General features: G+C 49.5%; 1 protein-coding gene across 1 annotated transcript in view; it reads left to right on the forward strand.

The window, feature by feature from the left end:
- The window catches only part of LOC128652765 (transient receptor potential cation channel subfamily M member 2), a 1,288,705-nt gene that overhangs the window by 613,179 nt on the left and 649,438 nt on the right, over nucleotides 1-26,088 (forward strand). Inside the window, exon 10 of the mRNA XM_053705696.1 lies at nucleotides 22,101-22,226. Within this exon, the coding sequence (XP_053561671.1) occupies nucleotides 22,101-22,226 (126 nt within the window). The remainder of the gene's footprint in view (nucleotides 1-22,100; nucleotides 22,227-26,088) is intronic.

Raw genomic sequence — 26,088 nt, forward strand, 5'->3', positions numbered from 1 at the left:
TCCGGCATGCCACAGTCCAGGTGTTAGTCCCCTTGAAACAACTTTTCCATCACTATTGTGGCCAGAAAGAGTCCCTGTGGGTTTTAAAATTTGCCTGCCTACTGAAGTAAATGGCTGTTCGCCCGGTTCGCGAACAGTTGCGGGAGTTCGAGTCCGCCGTTTGCGAACGGAAAATTTTAAGTTCGCGACATCCCTAATCACCACATGTGATCTATCTATAAACAGTTTACTGCAGTTGTCCAACACTTATATACACTATTTTAAGAAGAGTTGGATATATATCTTTCTATTATGATTAACACTTTGAACCACATAAGTACCTATAAGATACATATAACCGCTACTTTGTAAGTGTATCAAGTCCTATAAATATTTCAATCATAAAATCCTTAATAAATCCTGATTGGATGTCTTTCCTCTCTCTTCAGCAAGAGACTAATTGAATACGTCTAATCCTAAGGAAAAAACTCTCAGTTAAGACAAGGGAAAGAATACATTGCAATATCACAACCAATGATAGCACGTTAGATATGAATTACACGATAACAGCGTAAGCTGAATATGATTATATCTTCTCACATCTATATACGCTGAATATTTAGTCAGCAATAATTATGTGCTATTAACTCTTTGTTGCTAGAGTTATACTCCCTGATAAGAAATAAGAGCTTATTGGTAATTTTATATAGAGATTAATTCTCACATAACCTACATTTAACTGGAGACTTCCTTACAAATAAAGTTGTATATAGTAAATTCACTGGTGAAACAATTTTTCAATATGTACTAACTATGGATTAACAACGACATCCTAGGTTGGAGCCTATGATCATCATTGTTACTGATAGTGAATTGATTAAAGGGACAGTCTACACCAGAATTTTTATTGTTTTAAAAGATAGATAATCCCTTTATTACCCATTCCCCAGTTTTGCATAACCAACACAGTTATAATAATATACTTTTAACCTCTGTGATTATCTTGTATCTAAGCCTCTGCAAACTGCCCCTTTTTTCAGTTCTTTTGACAGACTTGCAGATTAATTGTATATACCTCCCCCTTCCCTTACCATTTCCTACCTTAATCTATCCAGCTAGGCCCCTAAGGAATGTGAGTGCTAAACATATGTACACTTGTGTCAGTCTATGACTGACTTATCTCTGTTATGTATATATGAATGTGTATGTGTTTGTGTGTGTATAGAAGAGTGGGTGTGTGTGTTTATATGAATGAGTGTGTGTGCATATGAATGAGTGTGTGTGTTTGTATATGTGTGTTTATATGAATGAGTGTGTGTGTATGTATATGTGTGTGTGTATATGAATGTCTATATGTGTGTGTGTGTGTGTGTATATGTATGTGTGTGTGTATATGAATGTGCATTTGTATGTGTGTGTGTATATGAATGTGTATGTGTATGTGTGTGTATAGAAGAGTAGGTGTGTGTGTTTATATGAATGAGTGTGTTTGTGTGTATGTATATGTGTGTTTATATGAATGAGTGTGTGTGTGTGTGTGTATATGTATGTGTGTGTGTGTGTGTGTATATGTATGTATGTGTGTGTGTGTGTGTATATGAATGTGTATGTGTGTGTGTATAGAAGAGTGTGTGTGTGTGTGTATGTATGTGTGTGTATGTATATGTATGTATGTGTGTGTGTGTATATGTATGTATGTGTGTGTGTGTATAGAAGAGTGTGTGTGTATGTATATGTATGTGTGTGTGTATATGAATGTGCATTTGTATGTGTGTGTGTATATGAATGTGCATTTGTATGTGTGTATGTATATGAATGTGTATGTGTTTGTGTGTGTATAGAAGAGTAGGTGTGTGTGTTTATATGAATGAGTGTGCATGTATATGTGTGTTTATATGAATGAGTGTGTGTGTATATGTATGTATGTGTGTGTGTGTATATGTATGTATGTGTGTGTGTGTGTGTGTGTATATGAATGTGTATGTGTGTGTGTATAGAAGAGTGTGTGTGTGTGTGTGTATGTATGTGTTTGTGTGTATATGTATGTATGTGTGTGTGTGTGTATGTATATGTATGTATGTGTGTGTGTATATGAATGTGTATGTGTGTGTGTATAGAAGAGTGTGTGTGTGTATGTATGTGTGTGTGTGTGTGTGTGTGTATATATGAATGTGTGTATATGAATGTGTATGTGTGTATGTATAGAAGAGTGTGTGTATATATGTATGTATGTGTGTGTGTGTGTGTGTGTGTGTGTGTATATATGAATGTCTGTGTGTGTGCAGTGGGTATTGAAAAGAATCACCCCCTTTAAAATAATCAAATTTCTTCTAAAGATATGGTGAGTCTACGGGATCATCATAATTACTGTTGGGAATATCACTCTTGGCCAGCAGGAGGAGGCAAAGAGCACCACAGTATCACTTCCTTACCCACAAAACCCAGTCATTCTCTTTGCCTCTCGTGCATGGAGAAAATTGGATTTGTTTAACTACAATTAAGGGTTTGTTATTTTGAAAGCAGAGTAGTTCTCTGATCTTTCCCCTTTTTGAAAGGATGGGTCTAGCTGTGCCCCACGTCATTCATCTTAGTAGGGCAGTGGTGGCTTTAAAGCAGTTAGGAACTTGCAAAGAGGTACTTGCTGTGTTTCCTAACAGTTGCTGCCCTAATATAGAAAACCAGAGTTTGGCTACTCTGTTCTTTCTCTTTTAAGGGTCTCTGTGAGGAGCTGTGTCCTCTCATACCCTGTGACTGTCTACATCCCGGACAGTGGAGCAGGTAAGTTCTTCCAGGTTGGGAGACTATGAACTTAATAACTGGATAGACCCTGCGTATTATTGGGGACATAGCTAGCCTTGTAGTATGGGTTACATTGGGGCATGGAGCAGGCACTGCTGTGACTGGAGACTGGGGTTATTATCTTTTCATTGTTAAAGTTTACTCTCTTTCCTTATTGTGGTTTTTTCAAGCAAGTGATTTTGTTCTAGTGCTTAAGGGGACAGGTCACACACATACAAGTTATTGCGGTGCGCAGTATATTGTGGAGGTCCTGGATTGAGCTTTTTGGAGGTTGCTTTATGTGTTCTAGCAACTTCGATGGGTTAATCTCTGAGTGTACTAGAGAGTTTGACATGGTTTTGACTTGTGCCAGGGCTTTAATAGAGATGCTGTGTACTAGAGACATTTTTCAATTCTTAACAATGTTACTATAACTGTTATTGCAGTTTGTAGTTAGGAGAGACTCCTGTGTGTTCCGATGGGCCGCCATTACAAGGCTGTGTGGTGGGAAGGAGAGGATTGCTTAAAAGCACGCGTAGTGCATATCCTCATCGGCAGGTCACGTGACCCGCTTTTTCTCCGCCTGGGTTTTAGTCTTGTTAGTAGCGGTGGCGTATTACTCAGTTTCTTCTGACAAAGAAGTTTTTCAGCACACGAGTAAGGGATACCCTGCTGTGTCTCCTTGTGTTAATGTGTCAATCATAAAGCAGGTTTTAGTTGAGGAGGTTTCTGTTTTCTTTTCTTTAAGATCCATTTAAAGTAACAGTACAGACGGATTTAACTCCTCAGTCACTGAGGAGTCTATGTTCCTAGCTTAGCACTAGATGTTCCTAGAAAAGACTCAAATTGTTTCTCTTATGCAATTTCATGCTGCTTGCTTAGCCAGAACTTTCTCAGGATGAGATAGTTTGTTGCTGCTGAACCAATGTCTCTTAGGATGATGCTGTTTAGACAATGCCACAACTTCTCCTTAGATGTCCCAAGCCTCTATGGTGTCACATGCAGTGCCCTGCGTTTCCTCTCAATCTCTGGAGGAGTGTATTTTCCTGACGATTTTGCAGCTCAGGCATCCTCGGCGGTATCTGCAGCTTTATCTGTTTTTTCCCCTCTTACTGGGAAAACGCAAGAGGACATTTCTCAGAAGGTTTCTGTGTCACTTTCTGCTACTCAGGTTGCTCTTCTCTCCTAAGTATGGTGAGGAGGATTCGCCGGTAGTTCTGAGGGTAAAATCTCAGGTTCGGACAGTATAATTCCTTCATCTGTTGCTGAAGTAGTTTCCTTTAGATGTATGCCTGAACACCTTGTGTATTGTTAAAGGAGGTTATAGCTACTTGGACGACATCAATATTCCTGTCTTTGTCAACCGTTAGATGTTTTATAAACTTTATTTTTTCTAGGATGTTCCTTCCATGTGGAAGTGTTTCTAGAGGTGCTTGGGTCACAGGCATAGGAGGAACTAGGGATATCTTTTTCCTTGTCTCCCGTTCTTTTAAGGATTTGCCTGTTGTTGTCTCCATTTAAGTGCATGGTGCTTTTAGTAGAAGGGAGTTTTCTACTATGACCTAAAGAACTTGATTTCTATAAAGGATAGTTGCTCCTTATTTGTTAAGCAGCTGGAGGTTTATTGTTCATTAGAGTGATATCTTGTCTAATTAGACTTGCTGTGCTTGCCCTTGTGACGGATCCCCCAATGGGTGCGGCTCCGCTCTCACCTTTATGGCTGTCCTTGGGGATTCAAGGATGTGACGAGACCAATCTCGCCACTGTGCCTTGGAGGTCCTGTTATGGAACATTCTTTGGGCTGGAGGTACATGGGCTTAAGGATACCCAGAGACTGCATGGAAATATGGAATTTTATATGCTGGACACCCCATGTACTTTCATAACTCTGTCTTATGCCTATGTCACCCTGTATCCATAAATACAGGATGGGTACAGGGTGTGAGTGCACCTTTTGGGAGCAATTGTGACTCTATAAACCAAGTGGGCATAAAAGACTTTATAGCTAATAAGAACTGTTCCTATATTCAGTAATAAGATGTATTCTATGTATGTTTCAGATATGATTGTGTCTCAGGAGTCTGTCTGGGTAAACTGATTGTGTCCTTGTGTGATTATGTTAACTAGACTGGCCAATATCAGATTGTCTGAGTAAACGTTCTTTCCCAGTAAATTAACTTAATGTGTTAATCTGTTTTACCTGTGAATAGACAATTGTTAGAGGTTTGATGCATTGTTCATATGTTTGCTTTACTGTTAAACCAATGCCCTCTGTAACCTGAAGCCAGGGTGTATAAATCTGTGTGCTGCCTTCAAATAAAGTAGTTATTCTTTTTTAAACCTGAAAGGTGGAGCTTGGTCTCATGTTTGCAGGGAAACTGGCTGGGTTTGTGAATTGCTGATTCCCTATGCAGGACGTTGTTCCCTGGTATTAACCCTTGGTACACTGTTGGTACTGTAACATTGGTGGCAGCGACGGAATGAACCTTATCGCCCAGAAGAGCAACTACACAAGCCAGTAACCTCAGGAAGAGGGGGATTATTACAATACTGACTAAGATGGAAAAGAGAAAAGTAAATTTTGCAGCTTTTAAAAACTTCCTGGAAACAGAAGGAGAGATTGATGGGTACCTTGCGGATTTTGAGAGGCAATGTGCACTACACAAGGTACCCGCAGAGGACTGGGTCACGATATTATCTGGAAAATTATCCGGCCGGGCCAGTGAGGCTTTTCGGGCCATTCCAGATGAGGAGGTTGGGGATTATAATACTGTGAAAGAGGCTCTGCTCTCCAGGTATGCGGTTACACCAGAGGCATACCGGAGACGGTTCAGAGACACTGTTAAATTAGCTGGAGATTCCTACCTTGAGTGGGCATGTAAGGTGCACCGCACAGCAGCTCACTGGATAGCGGGGTGCCAAGCCATATCTGGGGAAGAGGTGCTGCAGCTATTCCTGTTGGAACATTGCTTCGACAAATTACCCGCAGGAGTTCGAGAGTGGGTTCGGGACCGTAAACCCTCCACCCTGCAGGAAGCGGCTCGCTTGGCAGATGAGTATACGGATGCCCGCAAACTGGACACTGCTACCACTAAGCCCCCTGCTAGAGTGGAGTACAGACCCCCAGTCACCCCAGCAGCTGCCAGTTACCAAACCCCGGCGCACCACTATACCACACGGCCTCCGGCCACGAACTACCCTCAGAGAGCCCTGCGGTGCTACTCACAACCTATTCGGTGCTTTAGATGTAAGCAACTAGGGCACAAAAGACCAGAGTGTCCCCTAAACGCAGCGAACCAAGCGCAGTCCTGGAGAAGACCCGCCGGCGGAATCCCACGTAATCCTCAGCCTGCGGCCCGCTACGTAGAGGCGCAAGAATGCTGGAGCATCCTACATGAGGCAGACCTTGTGCAAGCTGCCCACCGGAATAACCGGCAACTGGTTAAAGTGAATGGGAAGAAGGTCAGTGGTCTACGGGATACTGGTGCTACCATGACCTTGCTTCAAAAGAACTTGGTGTCTGAGAAACAGTACACTGGAGACACTGTGGCTGTGAGGGTAGCAGGGGGCGATGTGTTCAGCCTACCTGTTGCCAGGGTACATTTGGATTGGGGAGTGGGCGCTAGACCTGTGAATGTGGGGGTCAAGAAGGACTTACCTGCTGATGTTCTTCTTGGAAATGACTTGGCCCCCCTTGTTTCTGCCTACGCTCCTATGGGTCCCGCTGATGTTAACTCTGTGACTACCCGTGCCCAGATCCGTGCAGCAGAGACTGACCCACCTGCTGCTAAGCCCCAGGACGCTGAGCGCAGTAAATCTCTATCCGCTATTGATATGTGGAGGTCCCGTTACAATGCGCTGATGAAGGAGAAGAGGAGCGCAGAGGAAAAAGCACGTTTAGAACAGGAATCTCTGCTAGACAAGCTGCACCGACAGACTGCAGAAAACACCAGCTTGAGAGTGGAACATGAAACATTAAAGAAAAACTTAGTGACACTTGAGGAGAAGCTGACGCTGGCTCATAGTGAGGTGCAGCAACTCAAGGGCACCCTATGTCAGTATGAAGGGATTGTGGATACCTATAGAGAGCAGGTACAGAAAACTCGTAAAGAAGCTGATGGGATTTTGAAGGACTATTTGGCCCTGGTCTGGGCACTGAGGAATTTGAACCCTTGTTTGTATGGACAGGAATTCTCTCTCATAACGGGAATACAGATGGATTGTCCCAGCAAACTGACATGCCTACCAGGCGCTCTGGTGGTATATGGCACAGTACATACCCTGGATAGCCGAGCATGACAAACCAGAGGGAGAGGAGTTTGATGGTCCTGTCCCCCAGCAACACGGCTGTTTAGCCAAAGGGGAGACGATTGGTCTCCCCCTCCAGCAGCACAGCTATGTATCCAAAGGGGAGACAGTCAGTCTCCCCCTCCAGCAACCAGGCTCCCACCAGGCTACTTCCATGGTAGTACTGGCGCCTGGGCAGAGTACAGCTGGTCTCTGCCCACCTCGCAACCCACCAATTCAGCGTACCCGTCCCCCACACAGCTGTAGTGAGGCACCTGGAAATGGACAAGTTTTCCCCGTACTCAAGTGTAGTAACCATTTATTGTGGGTGGGCTGTTCTACTAATTGTGTTTTATGGGTGGGTTGCTGGACTAACCAGGGCACTGACCGGCAGGAGGTCAGATACCCTGTTAGTCTGTTTGGAAAAGGGGAGATATGTGACGAGACCAATCTCGCCACTGTGCCTTGGAGGTCCTGTTATGGAACATTCTTTGGGCTGGAGGTACATGGGCTTAAGGATACCCAGAGACTGCATGGAAATATGGAATTTTATATGCTGGACACCCCATGTACTTTCATAACTCTGTCTTATGCCTATGTCACCCTGTATCCATAAATACAGGATGGGTACAGGGTGTGAGTGCACCTTTTGGGAGCAATTGTGACTCTATAAACCAAGTGGGCATAAAAGACTTTATAGCTAATAAGAACTGTTCCTATATTCAGTAATAAGATGTATTCTATGTATGTTTCAGATATGATTGTGTCTCAGGAGTCTGTCTGGGTAAACTGATTGTGTCCTTGTGTGATTATGTTAACTAGACTGGCCAATATCAGATTGTCTGAGTAAACGTTCTTTCCCAGTAAATTAACTTAATGTGTTAATCTGTTTTACCTGTGAATAGACAATTGTTAGAGGTTTGATGCATTGTTCATATGTTTGCTTTACTGTTAAACCAATGCCCTCTGTAACCTGAAGCCAGGGTGTATAAATCTGTGTGCTGCCTTCAAATAAAGTAGTTATTCTTTTTTAAACCTGAAAGGTGGAGCTTGGTCTCATGTTTGCAGGGAAACTGGCTGGGTTTGTGAATTGCTGATTCCCTATGCAGGACGTTGTTCCCTGGTATTAACCCTTGGTACACTGTTGGTACTGTAACAAAGGATTTACTGGTTCCTTCAGGAATGGCTCTTCCTGGTCAACTTAGGAGCCTGCCTGGGGCTTAGTGGTACAGCCTAGGCTTTGTGACACTGCAGAGGCAGGTTCAATATTTGGAATATATTTTATGTTTTCCTCCTATTCCAAGCTTCTGATAACATTATCCTACAACTTTCAGGTGTGGAAAGGTCTTTTCCGCCACAAGTCATGAAATAGACTAAGAATGGTTTTCCTTTTCTTCTTCGGGGACAGTCCATTATTTGAAATCCTGACCATTTTGGGTTCTGGGAGTATCAATCTAAGATTCCTCTCAAGTACAGATTTCTCCTTCTGGAGTATCTGCAGTCTAGCTATGATGAGAGGTGTTCTGGATCTGGGTTCTGGTTCCCTCTCTGGGAGTGCTAGTTTCAGTAAAGATACTGGGTCTAGGTAGTTATCTCATGCTTTTCAGAGTACACTCTTTTCAAGTAGTATCCATTCTACCTTGGTTCAAGAGGGTTTGTTCATAAAGAACATAGACCTGAAGGATATGTAATTTCTAGTTCCCAGTAGAGTTCTGCAATTCTGCATGTCTGGGATCAACTAAAATGTTTTGAGTTCGGCATCCTAGGAAGACTCTGTTTGGTCTTGTGGATGGAAAGGGTGCCCTCCTGGACATTGTACGGTTCGGGTGTCATCTTTCTTTCGAGCAACTCTTTTTCAAGGGATCTTATCCTTGTTTACACTTCTTTGGATGGGATGTGAATCTGGGAAAGGAGTTTCCTGGTTCCCCTTTCAAGGGTGTTTCTTTTGAGAGACTTATATAGATTCTCTATCTATGAGAATATTTCTTTCAGTGGTCAGATCATTAAGATTTCTCCTTCGTACCTCCTTTTTCAGCCTACTGTTCAGCCCACAGCTGTCTCTTGTGATCCAAGAGATAGTTTAGGTTTTTTTGTAACCAGAGGGTTGGGAATTTGAATTCAGCTGTGGCTGTTTTTTCCATTCTCTTCCCCATGACTTAAGGTTTGGAGGTTATTGATTGGGAGATGTCATTGAGTCCTTTTGAGAGCTCTGCAGTTTGGCATGCTCAGTCAATGGAGCAGTGACCATCCGGATAGATCTGGTTCAGCCTTAGGTGATGTCAGGAGTATCTGTCTCAGGGTGCATGTCCCTGGAGACATTTCTGGGTGATTGTTAACTCAGTCTGGAACTTGTTTAAGGTTCTGGGACTTTGGACTCAAGAGGAGTCAGTTCTCTCCTTTGATATTTTGTAGTGGAGAACGATTTTTCATGCTCTGAGGGGTTGTACTCAGTTGTCCATAAACGGTTAATCAGATTCCAGTCGGTTAATGTCTTCTCACTGGCTTGGTTGGAAATCTGGGCCCCTTAGCCATGTCAGAGGTGACTCGGTTTGGCTGTGGGTGGTGGCTCACAATTACTGTCTATTTACATCCACATTCTAGGAGTTGACATCTGGGAAAAAGTAGTTCGAACCACAGCCCCCTCTGGACTCTGCAAAGCCTCGCTTCTATGTTATACCACCCTAACTTTAACCCCGGAAGGAAAGCATGCAGCCATCTCACATCCGACTTCATGATATTAATCAGGTCTAAAGCCGGGAGCCGCCCCATGTTGTTACCTCCTGGATGCAACAGGATAACATCTGTCTTGCCCCACCGATTACATGCTTCTATCAACACTGAAGGCAGCTCTGGCCATGTCATGCCCCTACGCCCAAGCCATGGCAGCGAAACCCGGGATTGGCCAAAACCAAGTTGAGATCCTTCTGGCAAGGCTAGGGCCCTAAGAAAGGCCCAGTGCACAGATGAGTGCACCACAATCCAGATTCGTGTGGGGCGACTTGAGAAGCCTGCAAACAAAATAAATCAAACTCAACGATTGCCCCAGAGAACAACCCCCCCCCCCGTGCCAGCGCTGCATAGCTTGCTAGTTATTAACTGCCTGGCGCACATAGGACTGATAATGCTTCGACTTCCATCTACCCAGTCTCTTAATCGCTTCTACCAACCAACCCAAAGTAGCCGCACTGGTTGCCGCGCCTATCCTAAATGAGTGAGGGGTGATTTTTCCTGCGTCTAACCCCGCAGCCCTCGACGCGCTCTCTAATATTCTCCTAAACTGAAATCTAGACAAGGAAGACCCATCCAGATGAACCAAAATATGATCCGTCATGGCTGGTCGAACGGCCATATAAGCCTTTGTCAGCATCACAGGGTATACTTACCCCATCCACCTGAGCAGACAGAGAGAGCCAAGCCCCTTTTGCCTCTTGATCGATTTTGGAACGAGGCACAGCTTGTTCGGACATGCGAACATGCCGTGCCATTAACCCTAACCCCACCTTTGTCCTTGATGGGGCCACCAGCTCCCCTACCCTCAATGCTCTGTGGAACGCCAGGGCAAAGGCAGATCTGAACAGCTTCGCCTCAAACTCAGAACCACAGCACCGCAACTAAAGCACCTAAGCGCAACGCCGTAACAGGCTCTCTCTGATCTTTGGGCTTTAATCTACCCCTGCCCTTCAATGCTCTCCTCACCAAAAATTAGCTCCCAAAGTTTCTAAAGCCATAAAGTTTGTTAAAGAAGGTCAAGGCTGCCACTCGCCCATGCGCAACCCCCGCAGACACTCCCCGCGACTAAGCAGCCAGTCAACCACTAATACCTGCGTACCTTCTGCTGGTGACTTCTGATGCGACCGACAGAACTCCTCCCATTCCTTCCAATGCCTACTGTAAGTCTGCCACGTCTTGGGAGCTAAGGAAGCTTGCACCAAAGAAAAAACTGCCATTAAAGAGCTGCTATCTGCCAAAGAGAGAACGGACATAGCAAACCATCAACATTTGCCGATAGAACCAGGCGCCTAAACTGTTCCCACTGGAATCGTGAAAGGGCTATGACATTGTTCACCCCTGCCATATGCCCCGCCTCAAACTGCAGATTGAGCTGCATGCACCTCAAAACTAGGTGTCTCAGATAGGACACCACAACTGGGGAAGACACCAAAAGCCGATTCACGGCATATACAACGTTGAGATTATCGTACCAAAAGAGCACTGTGCAATTGCGCAACTTCAAACCCCACAGTTCCACTGCCACTACTATCGGAAATAGCTCTCGCAAAGTGAGGTTCCGAACCAGCCCAGCCGCCACCCAAGATGCAGAACATGGCTCTGCACTCCATGCCCCCTCTAAGTAGGCCCCATAGCCCGATGCCCCCGCAGCGCCCATAAACAAATGGTGGGCCTGGCTGGATACCATCGGCTCCCTCTATAACAGGACACCATTAAAATGCAACAAGAATTCCTCCTAAACAGCTATGTCCTCTCTCATCGCGCCCGTAATACGCACTCTCCTCCTATGTGTCGAGCCTCCTTGCAGGCGACCCTCCAGCTGCCTGTTAAATACCCTTCCCATGGGTATTACCCGACACGCAAAATTCAGAAGGCCCAGCAACAATTGGACCTCCTTGTTACGGTTACCCTTAGTCTCGCTGAGAGATGGACCGCTTAGTAGCCTGGATTCCTATTGCTGAAGAGGGGAGAAACTGCTTTCCATAGTATTCTATATGAGTCTCGCAAATGTAGAATAATCCCCCTTAGCTGTAGTACAGCTAGGATACCCTTCTGCCCACAAAAACGAGTCAACGCTGCGATTGAGGGACAACCAAGAACTGAGGACTGGGATGCCCAGCCTGCTTTTTATTTAGGTTACATGCACACAGGGCACTCCCAGGGGGGGAAGCATAAAATCCCCCATCACACATTTAGACAAAGCCCTTGGACAGGCCACCGCAGATAACAAGTACACACAAGAAAACAATTGAGTCCTTCTTATCACCTAGCAGTGAATGCTTATCACAAACTTAATTACAGTACACAATATGCTAGGAAACCTGCCTCAGAAAATAGTTTTCTCAAAACTGAACAGAGTTAACCCTTTATGAAATGATACTTGTTACAGTTTTCTTGGAGCCCTTCTTAGGCGCTGGCTTGGCTGGTTCAGGCATTGCTGCTGGGAAATAAGTTTCTTCACAACAAAATAACTAATGCTTCTGTAACACTCCTTAAGTTACAGCTCGGAGCCCTGAGCTGCCCGCTGAACCGCCTGAAGCAAACAAGCCACCTTATCATGCGGCAATCGACATAGCCGTGCAACCATGTCTATCTCAATTCCGAGACACACTAGCCGCGTACAAGGACCCTCTGTTTTCTCCTCCACCAACAGCACCCCAAAATCCTGCATCAAAGAGCAGCGCATACCAGCCATCAGCCTAGCACACTCCCCGGAGCCCTGACCCCCGACCAACATGAAATCATCCAGGTAGTGCGCTATAAGACCGCCCCCTGTGTCGGAGGCTACCTCCCAGTGTAAAAATGAACTAAACAGTTCAAAATATGCACATGAGATAGAGCACCCCATGGGGAGGCATTTGTCCACATAAAACCCCCATTGAAGTGAAAACCCATTAGCCTGTAAGACTCCAGATGAATGGGAAGGAGGTGAAAGGCGGACTCTATATCCAGCTTCACCAGCAATGCCCCAAACCCGGCCCTGCTGACCAGGTCTAGGGCCTCATCAAATGACAGATATTTTACAGAGCTGATTGCCGGATCAATCGCGTCATTCACTGACTACCCTTTAGGGTAGGACAAATGTGCAAAACTTCCCTGGCTCCTTCTTCGGCACCACCCCAGAGGGGACATGACCAAGCCCAGAACCGGGGAAGGGACCCACAATTCTCCCTAAGGCCAACTCCTTGGCAAACTTATCCCTAACCACCCCTGGAAACTGGTATGCCAATTTAAGATTCCTGTACGTGGGCGAGACCACCACCTCACTGGTGACTGGAATCCTAAACCCATCCCTTATTCCCCCCAATAGCATGCCTATCCGGGTAATCCTCCAGCCATGGCCAAAGCGCGGCCAAGTTCAGCGGAGTGGGAGCCCTTGCCAGCAACCGTGCCTCTGCCTGCGCCCCTGCCCACACCTCCGTCCCACTTACACTGACACTCGAGCCCAGGGTGGGGCCCCCGCAATAAAGGCAGACATGCCAAAAGGAACAATTTGTTCCTTTATCACACTGACGGTCGTTAAACCGCCAACATTCCCGACCTTTCTTGCGAAATCCCCCCGGCACAGTCGGCCCTACCCCTTTTAACCCAGCCGCCCCCTGAGGCTGGTTTGTCTGTATCCAGACTAGTCCACAGGCCCATGTCCTTCCTCCCAAACGTAAGTATGGGGTTCCCCGCCATCTTCCTATGGAACTCACCAAGACGCCAAGACCTTAAAACACCAACACCACTCATCAAAAGTCTCTGGCCTTTTGACGTTCTTGGGGGCTGTCCCATCCTCACTCCGCTCTCTGTCCCTATGGGCCTCCATAGAGAGCTTAAACATGTTAATGTACCTGCCCTCCCTGATCTTAGCTACCGTCTTTGGCTTCAGATGGGTATGCAAAGAATGCACCATGCACAGGTAAGTATCCCCATGCACTGCCACTCTCCTGGTGGACACTACCGCATCAGCCCCCACTGGCACCTGACCGCCATCTCCACCCCCAGACAACACCTGGGTAGCAGGTAGTGATGCCCTAGAAGCCGCCACACTACAACCCTGCCCTACGCTGCCCTTTACTGTGAAGCCCTAGTGCCCGCTCGCCCTCTGAATCAGAATCACTGCTATCTAAGCATTTGGTGTATGCAAAAGTGCGTGTAGATGCTTGCAAAGCGAGCTCATCTGCACCCGTAGGTCCTGAAGGCCCAGACTGACTCCTTGGGGCATCCGAAAACTACAGGTCCCATCAATATGCTCCCAGTAGCAGGAACCAAACTGCCCAGCGACTCCATTGTTTGTACCTGGCAGGGCAACAAAAAAGAGATGGAAGCACCCAAAGCACTGGTCCCAGTACCATTCACACTTCCCCCCCATTTCCAGCACACCTCTTCCCTCCACAGGCATCTCATTCCTCTGACTCCCAGCCAACAAACCAAGAGCCACTTGACCCAAACTAGCTGCACACTTGCACTGACCGCAAGCGATAACTGCACGAACAACCCCTTGAGGGTCCTGACCTGCTACCCCTTGTGACCATTCATGGTGAACCCCTGGAACCCCCCGCCCCATAGACCCCTGCAATATCCCCCCTCCCAGCACCCCTTCCAGCCCCTAGTGCCCCACCATGGTGGCCATGCAGACCTCCTCCTGCTCCCTCCCTTACATTTCCAGCCCTGCCCTTGCCAGCCCCCTGCTTTCGGCCCCAGCCTGCTTCCTCGCTTTCTCTCTCAAGTCCTGGGCTGCACCTCAAACAGCCCGCTTGCTGCTTTCCCCGGAGCCGCCAAAACCAAAGTGACGTCATCCGGAAAACTGGAAGTGATGTCACTGCCGCACTGGAAGCCCCGTCCTGACCCAAGGCCCGACCAGACACCATGAATGTGGGCCCAGCTTCTGGCACAGCCTGCACTCCACTTTGGCGTGTCCGCACCTCCTGGAATCCTCCACCGGTACCACCACTGAAGGCGACTTTAATGTCCAGATTGTTGGCAAAGGTCTTCACTAGCGTGAAGATCCTCGACAAGGCCTCTGGGGGTAGCATTCCCATAGCCCCCTCTGGACTATACCTCAACCCCCCACCCCCACTTACCCCCTGTTACGGTTACGCTTAGTCTCGCTGAGAGATGGACCGCTTAGTAGCCTGGATCCCTATTGCTAAAGAGGGGAGAAGCTGCTTTCCATAGTATTCTATATGAGTCTCGCAAATATAGAATAATCTCCCTTAGCTGCAGTACAGCTAGGATACCCTTCTGCCCACAAAAACGAGTCAACGCTGCGATTGAGGGTCAAAGAAGAACTCAGGACTGGGATGCCCAGCCTGCTTTTTATTAAGGTTACATGCACACAGGGCACTCCCAGGGGGAGAGGGGGGGGAAGCACAAAATCCCCCATCACACATTTAGATAGAGAGCACTTTCCTTTGACAGGCCACAATAGGATTACAGTACTTAAGATAACAAGTTTACAAGTTCATCTTATCAATTAGCAGTCTGGCTCCAGAGGTGATTAGACAATAGTTTCTAAAAGCTGAAAAAAAAAGAGTTAACTCTTTATGAAATGATACTTGTTACGGTTTTCTTGGAGCCCTTCTTAGGCGCTGGCTTGCTGGTTCAGGCATTGCTGTTGGGAAATAAGCTCTTCACAACAAAATAACTAATGCTTCTGTAACAGTGCTCCCTTTCTGTGGAACACTCTGGCAGACACGGTCTGACCCCTTTTCGGGGCAGACTAAGGCTGTCCAGACCGCTGGTTATGCGGGGCTGAGGTCGGTTTGTCTGGACAACCCGTCGGCGTTGCCATTCTGTTTCCCAGGTCTGTAAGTAATGGTGAAATTGAAGGGTTGCAACGATAAGCTCCAACGTAATAGCCTGCCGTTATCTCCAGAGACCCGGTTCAGCCACACCAACGGGTTATGGTCGGTGACCAGAGTGAACTCCTGACCATATAAAAAGGGAGTCAATTTCTTTAATGCCCACACCAAAGCCAAACACTCCTTTTCGACCGCTGCATAGCTGACTTCGCGGGGCAGGAGCTTCCGGCTGATGTAGGCAACTGGATGCTCCCCTCCATCTTCGCCTACTTGGCTGAGGACGGCTCCCAGCCCGAACATGGAAGCATCTGTATGGACGATAAAACGTTTGTTAAGGGCTGGGGCCGCCAAGACAGGAGCGTTAATTAGAGCATTTTTGAGAGCCTGGAAAGCCGTTTCACAGTGGGGAGACCACAGGACCTGTCGAGGTAAGTTCTTCTTGGTCAAGTCAGTCAGGGGTTTGGCAAGTGTGCTGTAGTCTGGTACGAACCGTCTATAGTACCCTGCCGTGCCCAGGAAGGCTAGGACCTGAGTCTTAGTGATGGGGGTGGGCCAATTGGCGACAGCTTCTATTTTGGCCGGCTCTGGTCGCTGCTTTCCACACCCCACCCGGTGACCCAGGTACTGTACCTCGGCCATCCCAAAGTGGCATTTTTCTGGCTTCAGAGTCAGGCCAGCAGCCCGGATCTGATCCAGAACCATTCCCACATGAGCTAAGTGGTCCTCCCAGGACTCACTGTGGATCGCTATGTCGTCCAGGTAGGCGCAAGCAAAACTCTGGAAGCCATCCAGGAGCCTATCCACCAAGCGCTGGAATGTAGCTGGGGCATTCTTCATCCCAAACGGCATTACCCTAAACTGATATAAGCCGAATGGAGTGACGAATGCCGACTTGGGGATAGCCTCCGGGGCCAGGGGAATCTGCCAGTAACCTTTGCAGAGGTCAATAGTGGTCAGGTAATTTCCCCTGGCTATACGATCGAGTAGCTCGTCTACCCTGGGCATAGGGTAAGCGTCCGTCACGGTCTTTTCATTGAGCCTCCGATAGTCTACGCAGAACCGGGTGGTCCCATCTTTCTTGGGCACCAAGACAACTGGGGAGGCCCAGGGACTATCGGAGGGCTCAATTACCCTGAGCTGGAGCATCTCATCGATCTCCTTCTTCATTCCTGTCCTAACTGCTTCGGGGATTCGGTACGGAGCCTGGCGCAAGGGAGCTTGTCCCGGAGTATCTACCTGGTGGGTGGTTAAAGTAGTGTACCCTGGCTTCGGGGAGAAGGTGAGGTGTTTGGACTGGAGGAGTTGGTTGAGCTGCTCCCTTTCAGTGGGGCTAAGTCGGTCCCCTATCTGAACCTGCGCCACTATACCTGTGGGGAGGCTCTTTTCTAATAGGTCTGGAATGGGTAAACTGTCGGGGTCTTCCTGAGGGGAACAACATACGGCCGTCACGTTCTCTGGTCGCTCAAAATATTCCTTGAGCATGTTTACATGGAATGTCTTTCTAAGATTGTTGTCGTGGCAGCTAGCTATCACATAAGTGGTGTCTCCCCTTTTCTCTACGATCTGGTAGGGACCCTGCCAGGACGCCTGCAATTTGTCTGTCTTCACCGGCTTAAGTACTAACACCTTTTGTCCTATGGTGAAGATTCTCTTTCGGGCCCCCCGATCGTACCATACTTTCTGTCTTCTCTGGGCCAACTGGAGATTAGCCCGCACGGATTTGGCTAATTGCTCCATTCGGTCCCTGAGTTCCAGCACGTATGGCACAACTGGGACACCGTCAGCCTCCATCTCTCCCTCCCAGTGCTCCCGGATCAGGTTTAGGGGTCCCCGTACCTTTCTTCCGTAGAGCAACTCGAAGGGAGAGAACCCTGTCGTTTCCTGGGGCACCTCCCGATAAGCAAATAGGAGGTGCGGCAGGAAGCGTTCCCAGTCTCGGTATTCCTGAGTGAACGTCTTGAGCATTTGCTTGAGGGTCCCATTGAACCTCTCACACAGCCCGTTCGTCTGGGGGTGGTATGGGGAGCTCAGGAGGGACTTAATTTTGCAAACCTGCCAGAGTTGTTGGGTCAATTCAGCCGTAAATTGGGTGCCTCGGTCGGATAGGATTTCTTTTGAAAATCCTACCCGGGAGAACACCTGTACTAGTGCATTCGCTACCGTATCCGCTTGTATGTTGGATAGGGCGACAGCCTCTGGGTACCTGGTAGCGTAGTCCACTACGGTAAGAATGTATCGCTTACCGGAGGGACTAGGGGTAGCCAGTGGTCCCACTAGGTCAATAGCAACCCGGCTGAAGGGTTCCTCTACAATGGGCATATTTACTAGCTGGGCTTTAGGGTGATCGCCTCGCCTTCCTACTCGTTGACACACATCGCAGGTGTTACAGTAAGTTCTAATGTCAGCGTGCACCCCTGGCCAAAAGAATGTGTGAGTAATGCGGTGTAGGGTACGGGTAACGGCTAGGTGGCCTGCTAAGGGGATGTCGTGGCCTATTTTGAGGATTTCTTGACGGTATTTGTGGGGCACTACCAGCTGTCGCCTACGCTGTCCCCTTTTCTCTGTCCAGCGGTATAGTTTCCCTTTTTCCCATAAGAATGTTTCGTTATCTGCCCCGCCCCCTCCGGTCTCTGCTCGTTCCCGGTACTTTTGTAAGGTCGGGTCAGTCTTAGACTCTGCCTCGAAAGCATCTGGGGTGTCCCAGGGTATGGGGCCTAACCTGTCAGGCAAGGTCGGGGTAGGTCTTACCTGTGTCTCCCGCACTGGTGAGAGCTCTCGCTCCGTCCGGGCTTGGGCCCGTGTAGTCACTGGGTCCACCTCGTTGTTGCATACTGGAGCATAGGCAGAAGTCATGGGGCCCAAATCGTTGCCCAGTAGTACTTCGGCAGGTAAATTATCCATTAGGCCCACGTTCACAGCCCCCTTTCCCGCTCCCCAATCAAGATGCACTTTAGCTGTTGGAATTTTATACACATCCCCCCCCCGCCACTCTAACGGCCACAGTCTGTCCGGATCGCTTGTGCTCTGGCACCAAATGACTCTGTACCAGCGTGATAGTAGCCCCTGTGTCTCGCAATCCCTCGGTAGATCGCCCCTCGAGCCATACCCTCTGCCGATGGTGCTGGCAGTTATCTGAGGCAGCATATACAGGGTCTGCCTCGTGAAGCGGCCCCACATATCCCTCCATAGGGGCCTCTTGGTTAACACAGAGGGCCCGGGCCGGACGATAGGACCCAGAGGGGTAATTGTAATTCCTGGGTGTCTGGTGCGTATTAAGGGGGCAGCTAGCCATGAAATGCCCTGGTTGCTTGCATCGGTGGCAAGTCGGTCTGGGACGCTCAGAGCTGTTATTGGGTGGTCCTGAGTGTCGGACGGGCCCTGTGGGCACCGGGGCTCGGAATTCAGCACGAGGGGGTGCACGGTAAACCTCTCTGGGTTCGACCCGTGCTGGAGCTCGGTAGTTCATGGGTTCGTGAAGACGGGAGTCATAATGTTCATCGGCTAATTTGGCTGCTTCTTCTAAGGTAGAAGGCCGCCTGTCTCGCAGCCATTCCTTCCCTTGCTGTTCCATGCCATTATAAAAATGTTCTAAGAGAAACAATTGTAAAATTTCCTCCCCAGTCACCGCTTTGCTTCTGCTCAGCCAGTGATTTGCCGCTCTCCGCATTCGGTGCGTCCATTCCATATGGGTATCGTTAGGCTTCTTTTCCGTGCCCCGAAACTGTCGGCGATACGTGTCCGGAGTTACAGCGTACCGTCGCAACAGTGTCTCCTTAACTAGCTCATACTGTGTCACTTCCTCAGCACCCAGAGTACGAAAGGCTTCCAGGGCTCGCCCGGATAGTTTCCCAGACAATATCGTGGGCCACTCTCTGTTGGGAATCTGGTGCAGGGCACATTGCCTTTCGAAGTCCACCAAATATTCATCAATCCCTGTCTCGCTCTCTAGGAAGGGTCGAAATGCCGCATAGGGTATCTTGGGCCTCCCAGCATTTTCGACAGGGATGATTACCTGCGGGGCTTCAGCATTGCGGTGTGCGTTCGCTAGGTTGAGTTCGTGGGCTCGAGTCTCTCGTATATCCTCGTCCGCCTCCGCCATCAACTGCTGTACCAATTCCATGGAGGGGTTCGGCCCGTATAATGAGAGCCTTTCCCGAACAATCCTGGTTTTTTCGTCACTAATCGTGGTCGGTGTTTCCGCCATTGTGAAGCTCTGATCCAGTTCGGTCAATTCTGTGATCAGCTCTCTCCTCGGCCGGTTGCTGGCGTACCCCCCTCTGCTTTCAAGTAAATCCTTCAGGGTTGTACGCTTCAATTTTTCGTAAGCGCTCTCCATCCGTTCTGTACCTCTCCTAGGAAATCCAGGAAAATCCCACCGCTGCCGCCAAATGTTACGGTTACGCTTAGTCTCGCTGAGAGATGGACCGCTTAGTAGCCTGGATCCCTATTGCTAAAGAGGGGAGAAGCTGCTTTCCATAGTATTCTATATGAGTCTCGCAAATATAGAATAATCTCCCTTAGCTGCAGTACAGCTAGGATACCCTTCTGCCCACAAAAACGAGTCAACGCTGCGATTGAGGGTCAAAGAAGAACTCAGGACTGGGATGCCCAGCCTGCTTTTTATTAAGGTTACATGCACACAGGGCACTCCCAGGGGGAGAGGGGGGGGAAGCACAAAATCCCCCATCACACAGTTAGATAGAGAGCACTGTCCTTTGACAGGCCACAATAGGATTACAGTACTTAAGATAACAAGTTTACAAGTTCATCTTATCAATTAGCAGTCTGGCTCCAGAGGTGATTAGACAATAGTTTCTAAAAGCTGAAAAAAAAGAGTTAACTCTTTATGAAATGATACTTGTTATGGTTTTCTTGGAGCCCTTCTTAGGCGCTGGCTTGCTGGTTCAGGCATTGCTGCTGGGAAATAAGCTCTTCACAACAAAATAACTAATGCTTCTGTAACACCCCCCCTCACCCTGCCCCCCTTGCCTGACTGCTACCTGCCCAGCATCCGGACCCCCGGATGGGCCACCAAACACAGATGGGCCTGATAAAACCGGAGCCCCAGCAGGAGGCCCCCAGCCCCCACCATACGACACCCTGATTGCTCTCCAGCCTGACCGGGGGAGAAAGACAATGGCCCCAGCCTGCCCTGCCTCAGAGGCCCCGACACCAGCTCCTATGAGGAATTACATCCTTATCACTCCGTCCTACTTATCTGCTCTCTTGCAGGCATCCTGCCGGAGAAGGACTCTCTGCGCCGTCCTTGAACCTCAGGGGAGGAAGAGAAGATCGACGAGAACGATTCATCACTGCAAACAGGAAAAATTCACCACGACAGCCACCAGGAAAGAGGGAGAGAAAATGGCCCCCACAGCTTAAATAGGTAAGACAACTTCCCACCCCCAAAACTGCAACAATGTTGCACTAACCTAACCTGCCTAGTATTGCCTGTTGAGGTCAGGCCCTTAATTCGTTTTAGGCTGACAAGCAGCCCTACACTTTCACTTTGGTTGCGAACTGGATTCACCTGGCGTATGAGTCTGCTGTAGCCTCATCTTGGGTTTTTAAAATAAAAATGTAGATTCCATGGAGCAAATTTGCAAGGCTTGGTCTTCTTTACATACTTTTTGAAGTTTTACAGATTTGATACTTTTTCCTTGGCTGAGGCGGCTTTTGGGAGAAAGGTTTTTCAAGCGGTGGTCCTTCTGTTTAGGCATGCTTGTTCTTATTCCCTCCTATTCATCTGTGTCCTCTAGCTTGGGTATTGGTTCCAACAGTAATTAAGATGAACCCGTGGACTCAACACATCTTTAGAAGAAAACAAAATGTATGCTTACCTGATAAATTTATTTCTTCAAGATGTGGTGAGTCCACGGACCCACCCTTTTTTTGTCTTTTTATAAGACTTTTTGTCTAAACCTCAGACACCTCCGCACCTTTTGTTACTCTCTTTTCTCCATTTACTTTCGGTCGAATGACTGGGGTTTGTGGGTAAGGAAGTGATACTTAACAGTTTTACTATGGTGCTCTTTGCCTCCTCCTGCTGGCCAGGAAGGATATTCCCAACAGTAATTGAGATGAACCCATGGACTCACCACATCTTGAAGAAATACATTTATCAGGTAAGCATAAATTAGCGCGGTTGTGATATCCGACCTTCAGATGTTAGTGCGTCTAAGTTTTAAGCTGTTTACTTTCAGCTGTAATACCAGCGCTAACATGGGTGTGCTATTGATTTACCTTGAGCATATCTCTAGATATATTCATCATCCTCAGCCTTACAGAGGACAACTATAATTCCCCTGTGATGACCCACACACAAGAGACAGCCTTCTGTTTAGGGCCACATGTTTACAGAGAACATCTCTAATTCCCCTGTGATGACCCACACAAGAGACAGCCTTCTGTTTAGGGCCACATGTTTACAGAGAACATCTCTAATTCCCCTGTGATGACCCACACAAGAGACAGCCTTCTGTTTAGGGCCACATGTTTACAGAGGACAACTCTAATTCTAACGTGCTGTTGCTTCAGATTCCACGGAAGGTGGGCTCCTGGAAGATGCGGCCACAGAGACATTTAGAGCACCCAGTTAGAGACCTATTGATATGGTGCATCGTGCAGAACCGCGCAGAGCTGGCTGATATAATATGGAGTCAGGTGACACAATAACTGGATCCTAACACAGAAAGTGGTCTATCATCCTGCTCTTCTCCTCTGTCTACTGTCTACTGTCTTGTCCTCACCCCTCACTTTCTTCTGACACCCCCACTGTCCTCACCCCTCACTCTCTTCTCACCCTACCCCACTGTCCTCACCCTTCACTCTCTTCTCACCCTACCCCACTGTCCTCACTCCTCACTTTCTTCTCACCCCTTACTGTCCTCACATCTTACTCTCTTCTCACACCCTGTCCCCTACTGTCCTCACCCCTCACTCTCTTCTTACCCCCCCCCCCCACTGTCCTCACCCCTCACTCTCTTCTCACCCCTCACTCTCTTCTCATCCTACCTCACTGTCCTCACTCCTCACTTTCTTCTCACCCCTTACTGTCCTCACACCTTACTCTCTTCTCACACCCTGTCCCCTACTGTCCTCACCCCTCACTCTCTTCTTACCGCCCCACTGTCCTCACCACTCACTCTTTTCTTGCCCCCCACTGTCCTCACCCCTCACTCTCTTCTCACCCCACCCCCTGTCCTCACCCCTCACTCTCTTCTCACCCCCCACTGTCCTCACCCCTCACTCTCTTCTCATCCCCCCACTGTCCTCACCCCTCACTCTCTTCTCATCCCCCCACTGTCCTCACCCCTCACTCTCTTCTCATCCCCCCACTGTCCTCACCCCACCCCACTGTCCTCACCCCTCACTCTCTTCTCACCACACCCCACTGTCCTCACCCCTCACTCTCTTCTGACACCCCCACTGTCCTCACCCCTCACTCTCTCCTCACCCCCCACACACTGTCCTCACCCCTCACTCTCTTCTCACCCCCCCACTGTCCTCACCCCTCACCCTCTTCTCACCCACCCCAATGTCCTCACCCTCACTCTATTCTCACACCCACACTGTCCTAACCGCTCACTCTCTTTTCACCCCCCCGTCCTCACCCCTCACTCTCTCCTCACATCCCCACTGTCCTCACCCCCACTCTCTCCTCACATCCCCACTATCCTCACCACTCATTCTCTCCTCACACCCCCACTGTCCTCACCCCTCACTCTCTTCTCACACCACTACCATTCTCACCCCTCACACTCTCCTCACACCCCCACTGTCCTCACCCATCACTCTCTCCTCACATCCCCACTGTCCTCACCCCTCACTCTCTTCCCACACCACTACCATTCTCACCCCTCACTCTCTCCTCACACCCCCACTGTCCTCACCCCTCACTCTCTTCTCACACCCCTACAGTCCTCACCCTCACTCTCTCCTCACACCCCCACTGTCCTCGCCCCTCACTCCCTCCTAACACCTCCACTGTCCAAGACCTTCACTCTCTCCTCACACACCCACTCTCCTCACCCCCCACAGTCCTCATCCCTCACTATCTCCTCACACCCCCACTGTCCAAGACCCCCACTCTCTTCTCACACCCCTACTGTCCTCACCCCTCACTCTCTCCTCACACCCCCACTGTCCAAGACCCTCACTCTCTTCTCACACCCCTACTGTCCTCACCCCTCACTCTCTCCTCACACCCCCACTGTCAAAGACCCTCACTCTCTCCTCACATCCCCACTGTCCTCACCCCTCAATCTCTCCTCATACCCCCACTGTCCAAGACCCTCACTCTCTCCTCACATCACCACTGTCCTCACCCCTCACTCTCTCCTCACCCCCCACTCTCTCCTCACACCCCCACTGTCCTCACCCCTCACTCTCTTCTCACACCCTCACCGTCCTTACCCCTCACTCTCTCCTCACATCCCCACTGTCAAAGACCCTCACTCTCTCCTCACATCCCCACTGTCCTCACCCCTCACTCTCTTCTCACACCCCTACCGCCCTCACCCCTCACTCTCTCCTCACACCCCCACTGTCAAAGACCCTCACTCTCTCCTCACCCCCCACAGTCCTCACCCCTCGCTCTCTCCTTACACCCCCACTGTCGAAGACCCCCACTCTCCTCACCCCCCACTCTCTCCTCACACCCCCACAGTCCTCACCCCTCACTCTCTCCTCACACCCCCACTGTCCAAGACTCTCACTCTCTCCTCACACCCCCACAGTCCTGACCCCTCACTCTCTCCTCACACCCCCACTGTCCAAGACCCTCACTCTCTCCTCACACCCCCACTGTCCAAGTCTCTCACTCTCTCCTCACACCCCCACAGTCCTGACCCCTCACTCTCTCCTCACACCCCCACTGTCCAAGACCCTCACTCTCTCCTCACCCCCCACAGTCCTCACCCCTCACTCTCTCCTTACACCCCCACTGTCCAAGACCCCCACTCTCCTCACCCCCCACTCTCTCCTCACACCCCCACAGTCCTCACCCCTCACTCTCTCCTCACACCCCCACTGTCCAAGACTCTCACTCTCTCCTCACACCCCCACAGTCCTGACCCCTCACTCTCTCCTCACACCCCCACTGTCCAAGACCCTCACTCTCTTCTCACACCCCCACAGTCCTGACCCCTCACTCTCTCCTCACACCCCCACTGTCAAAGACCCTCACTCTCTCCTCACATCCCCACTGTCCTCATCCCTCACTCTCTCCTCACATCCCCACTGTCCTCACCCCCACTCTCTTCTCACACCACTACCATCCTTACCCCTCACTCTCTCCTCACACCCCCACAGTCCTCACCCCTCACTCTCTCCTCAGACCCCCACTGTCCAAGACAATCACTCTCTCCTCACACCCCCACTGTCCTCTCCCCTCACTTTCTCAAAACACCCCCACTATCCTTGCCCCCCACTCTCTCCTCACACCCCCACTGTCCTTGCCCCCCACTCTCTCCTCACACCCCCACTGTCTCCTCACACCCCCACTTTCCTCTCCCCTCACTCTCTCCTCACACCCCCACTGTCCTTGCCCCTCACTCTCTCCTCACACCCCCACTGTCCTTGCCCCTCACTCTCTCCTCACACCCCCACTGTCCTCTCCACTCATTCTCTCCTCACACCCCCACTGTCCAAGACCCTCACTTTCTCCTCACACCCCCACTGTCCTTGCCCCTCACTCTCTCCTCACACCCCCACTGTCCTCACCCCTCACTCTCTTCTCACACCCCCACTGTCCAAGACCCTCACTCTCTCCTCACACCCCTACTGTCCTTGCCCCTTACTCTCTCCTCACACCCCCACTGTCCTCGCCCCTCACTCTCTCCTCACACCCCCACTGTTCTCAACCCTAACTCTCTTCTCACACCCCCACTGTCCAAGGCCCTCACTCTCTCCTCACTGTCCAAGACCCTCACTCTCTCCTCACACCCCCACTGTCCTCGTCCCTCACTCTCTCCTCACTCCCCCACTGTCCTGTCCTTGCCCCTCACTCTCTCCACACCCCCCCACTGTCCTCGTCCCTCAATCTCTCCTCACACCCCCACTGTCCTTGTCCCTCACTTTCTCCTCACTCCCCCACTGTCCTCGTTCCTCACTCTCTCCTCACTCCCCCACTGTCCTCGTTCCTCACTCTCTCCTCACTCCCCCACTGTCCTCGTTCCTCACTCTCTCCTCACTCCCCAACTGTCCTCGTTCCTCACTCTCTCCTCACACCCCCACTGTCCAAGACTCTCACTCTCTCCTCACACCCCCACTGTCTAAGACCCTCACTCTCTCCTCACACCCCCACTGTCCTCACCCCTCACTCTCTTCTCACACCCCCACTATCCTCACCCCTTATTCTCTCCTCACACCCCACTGTCCTCACCCCTCACTCTCTTCTCACACCACTACCATCCTCACCCCTCACTCTCTCCTCACACCCCCACTGTCCTCACCCATCACTCTCTCCTCATATCCCCACTGTCCTCAACCCTCACTCCCTCCTCACACCCCCACTGTCCAAGAC

Source organism: Bombina bombina, chromosome 3, assembly GCF_027579735.1.
Source record: "Bombina bombina isolate aBomBom1 chromosome 3, aBomBom1.pri, whole genome shotgun sequence".
In the NCBI taxonomy this organism is placed as follows: Eukaryota; Metazoa; Chordata; class Amphibia; order Anura; family Bombinatoridae; genus Bombina; species Bombina bombina.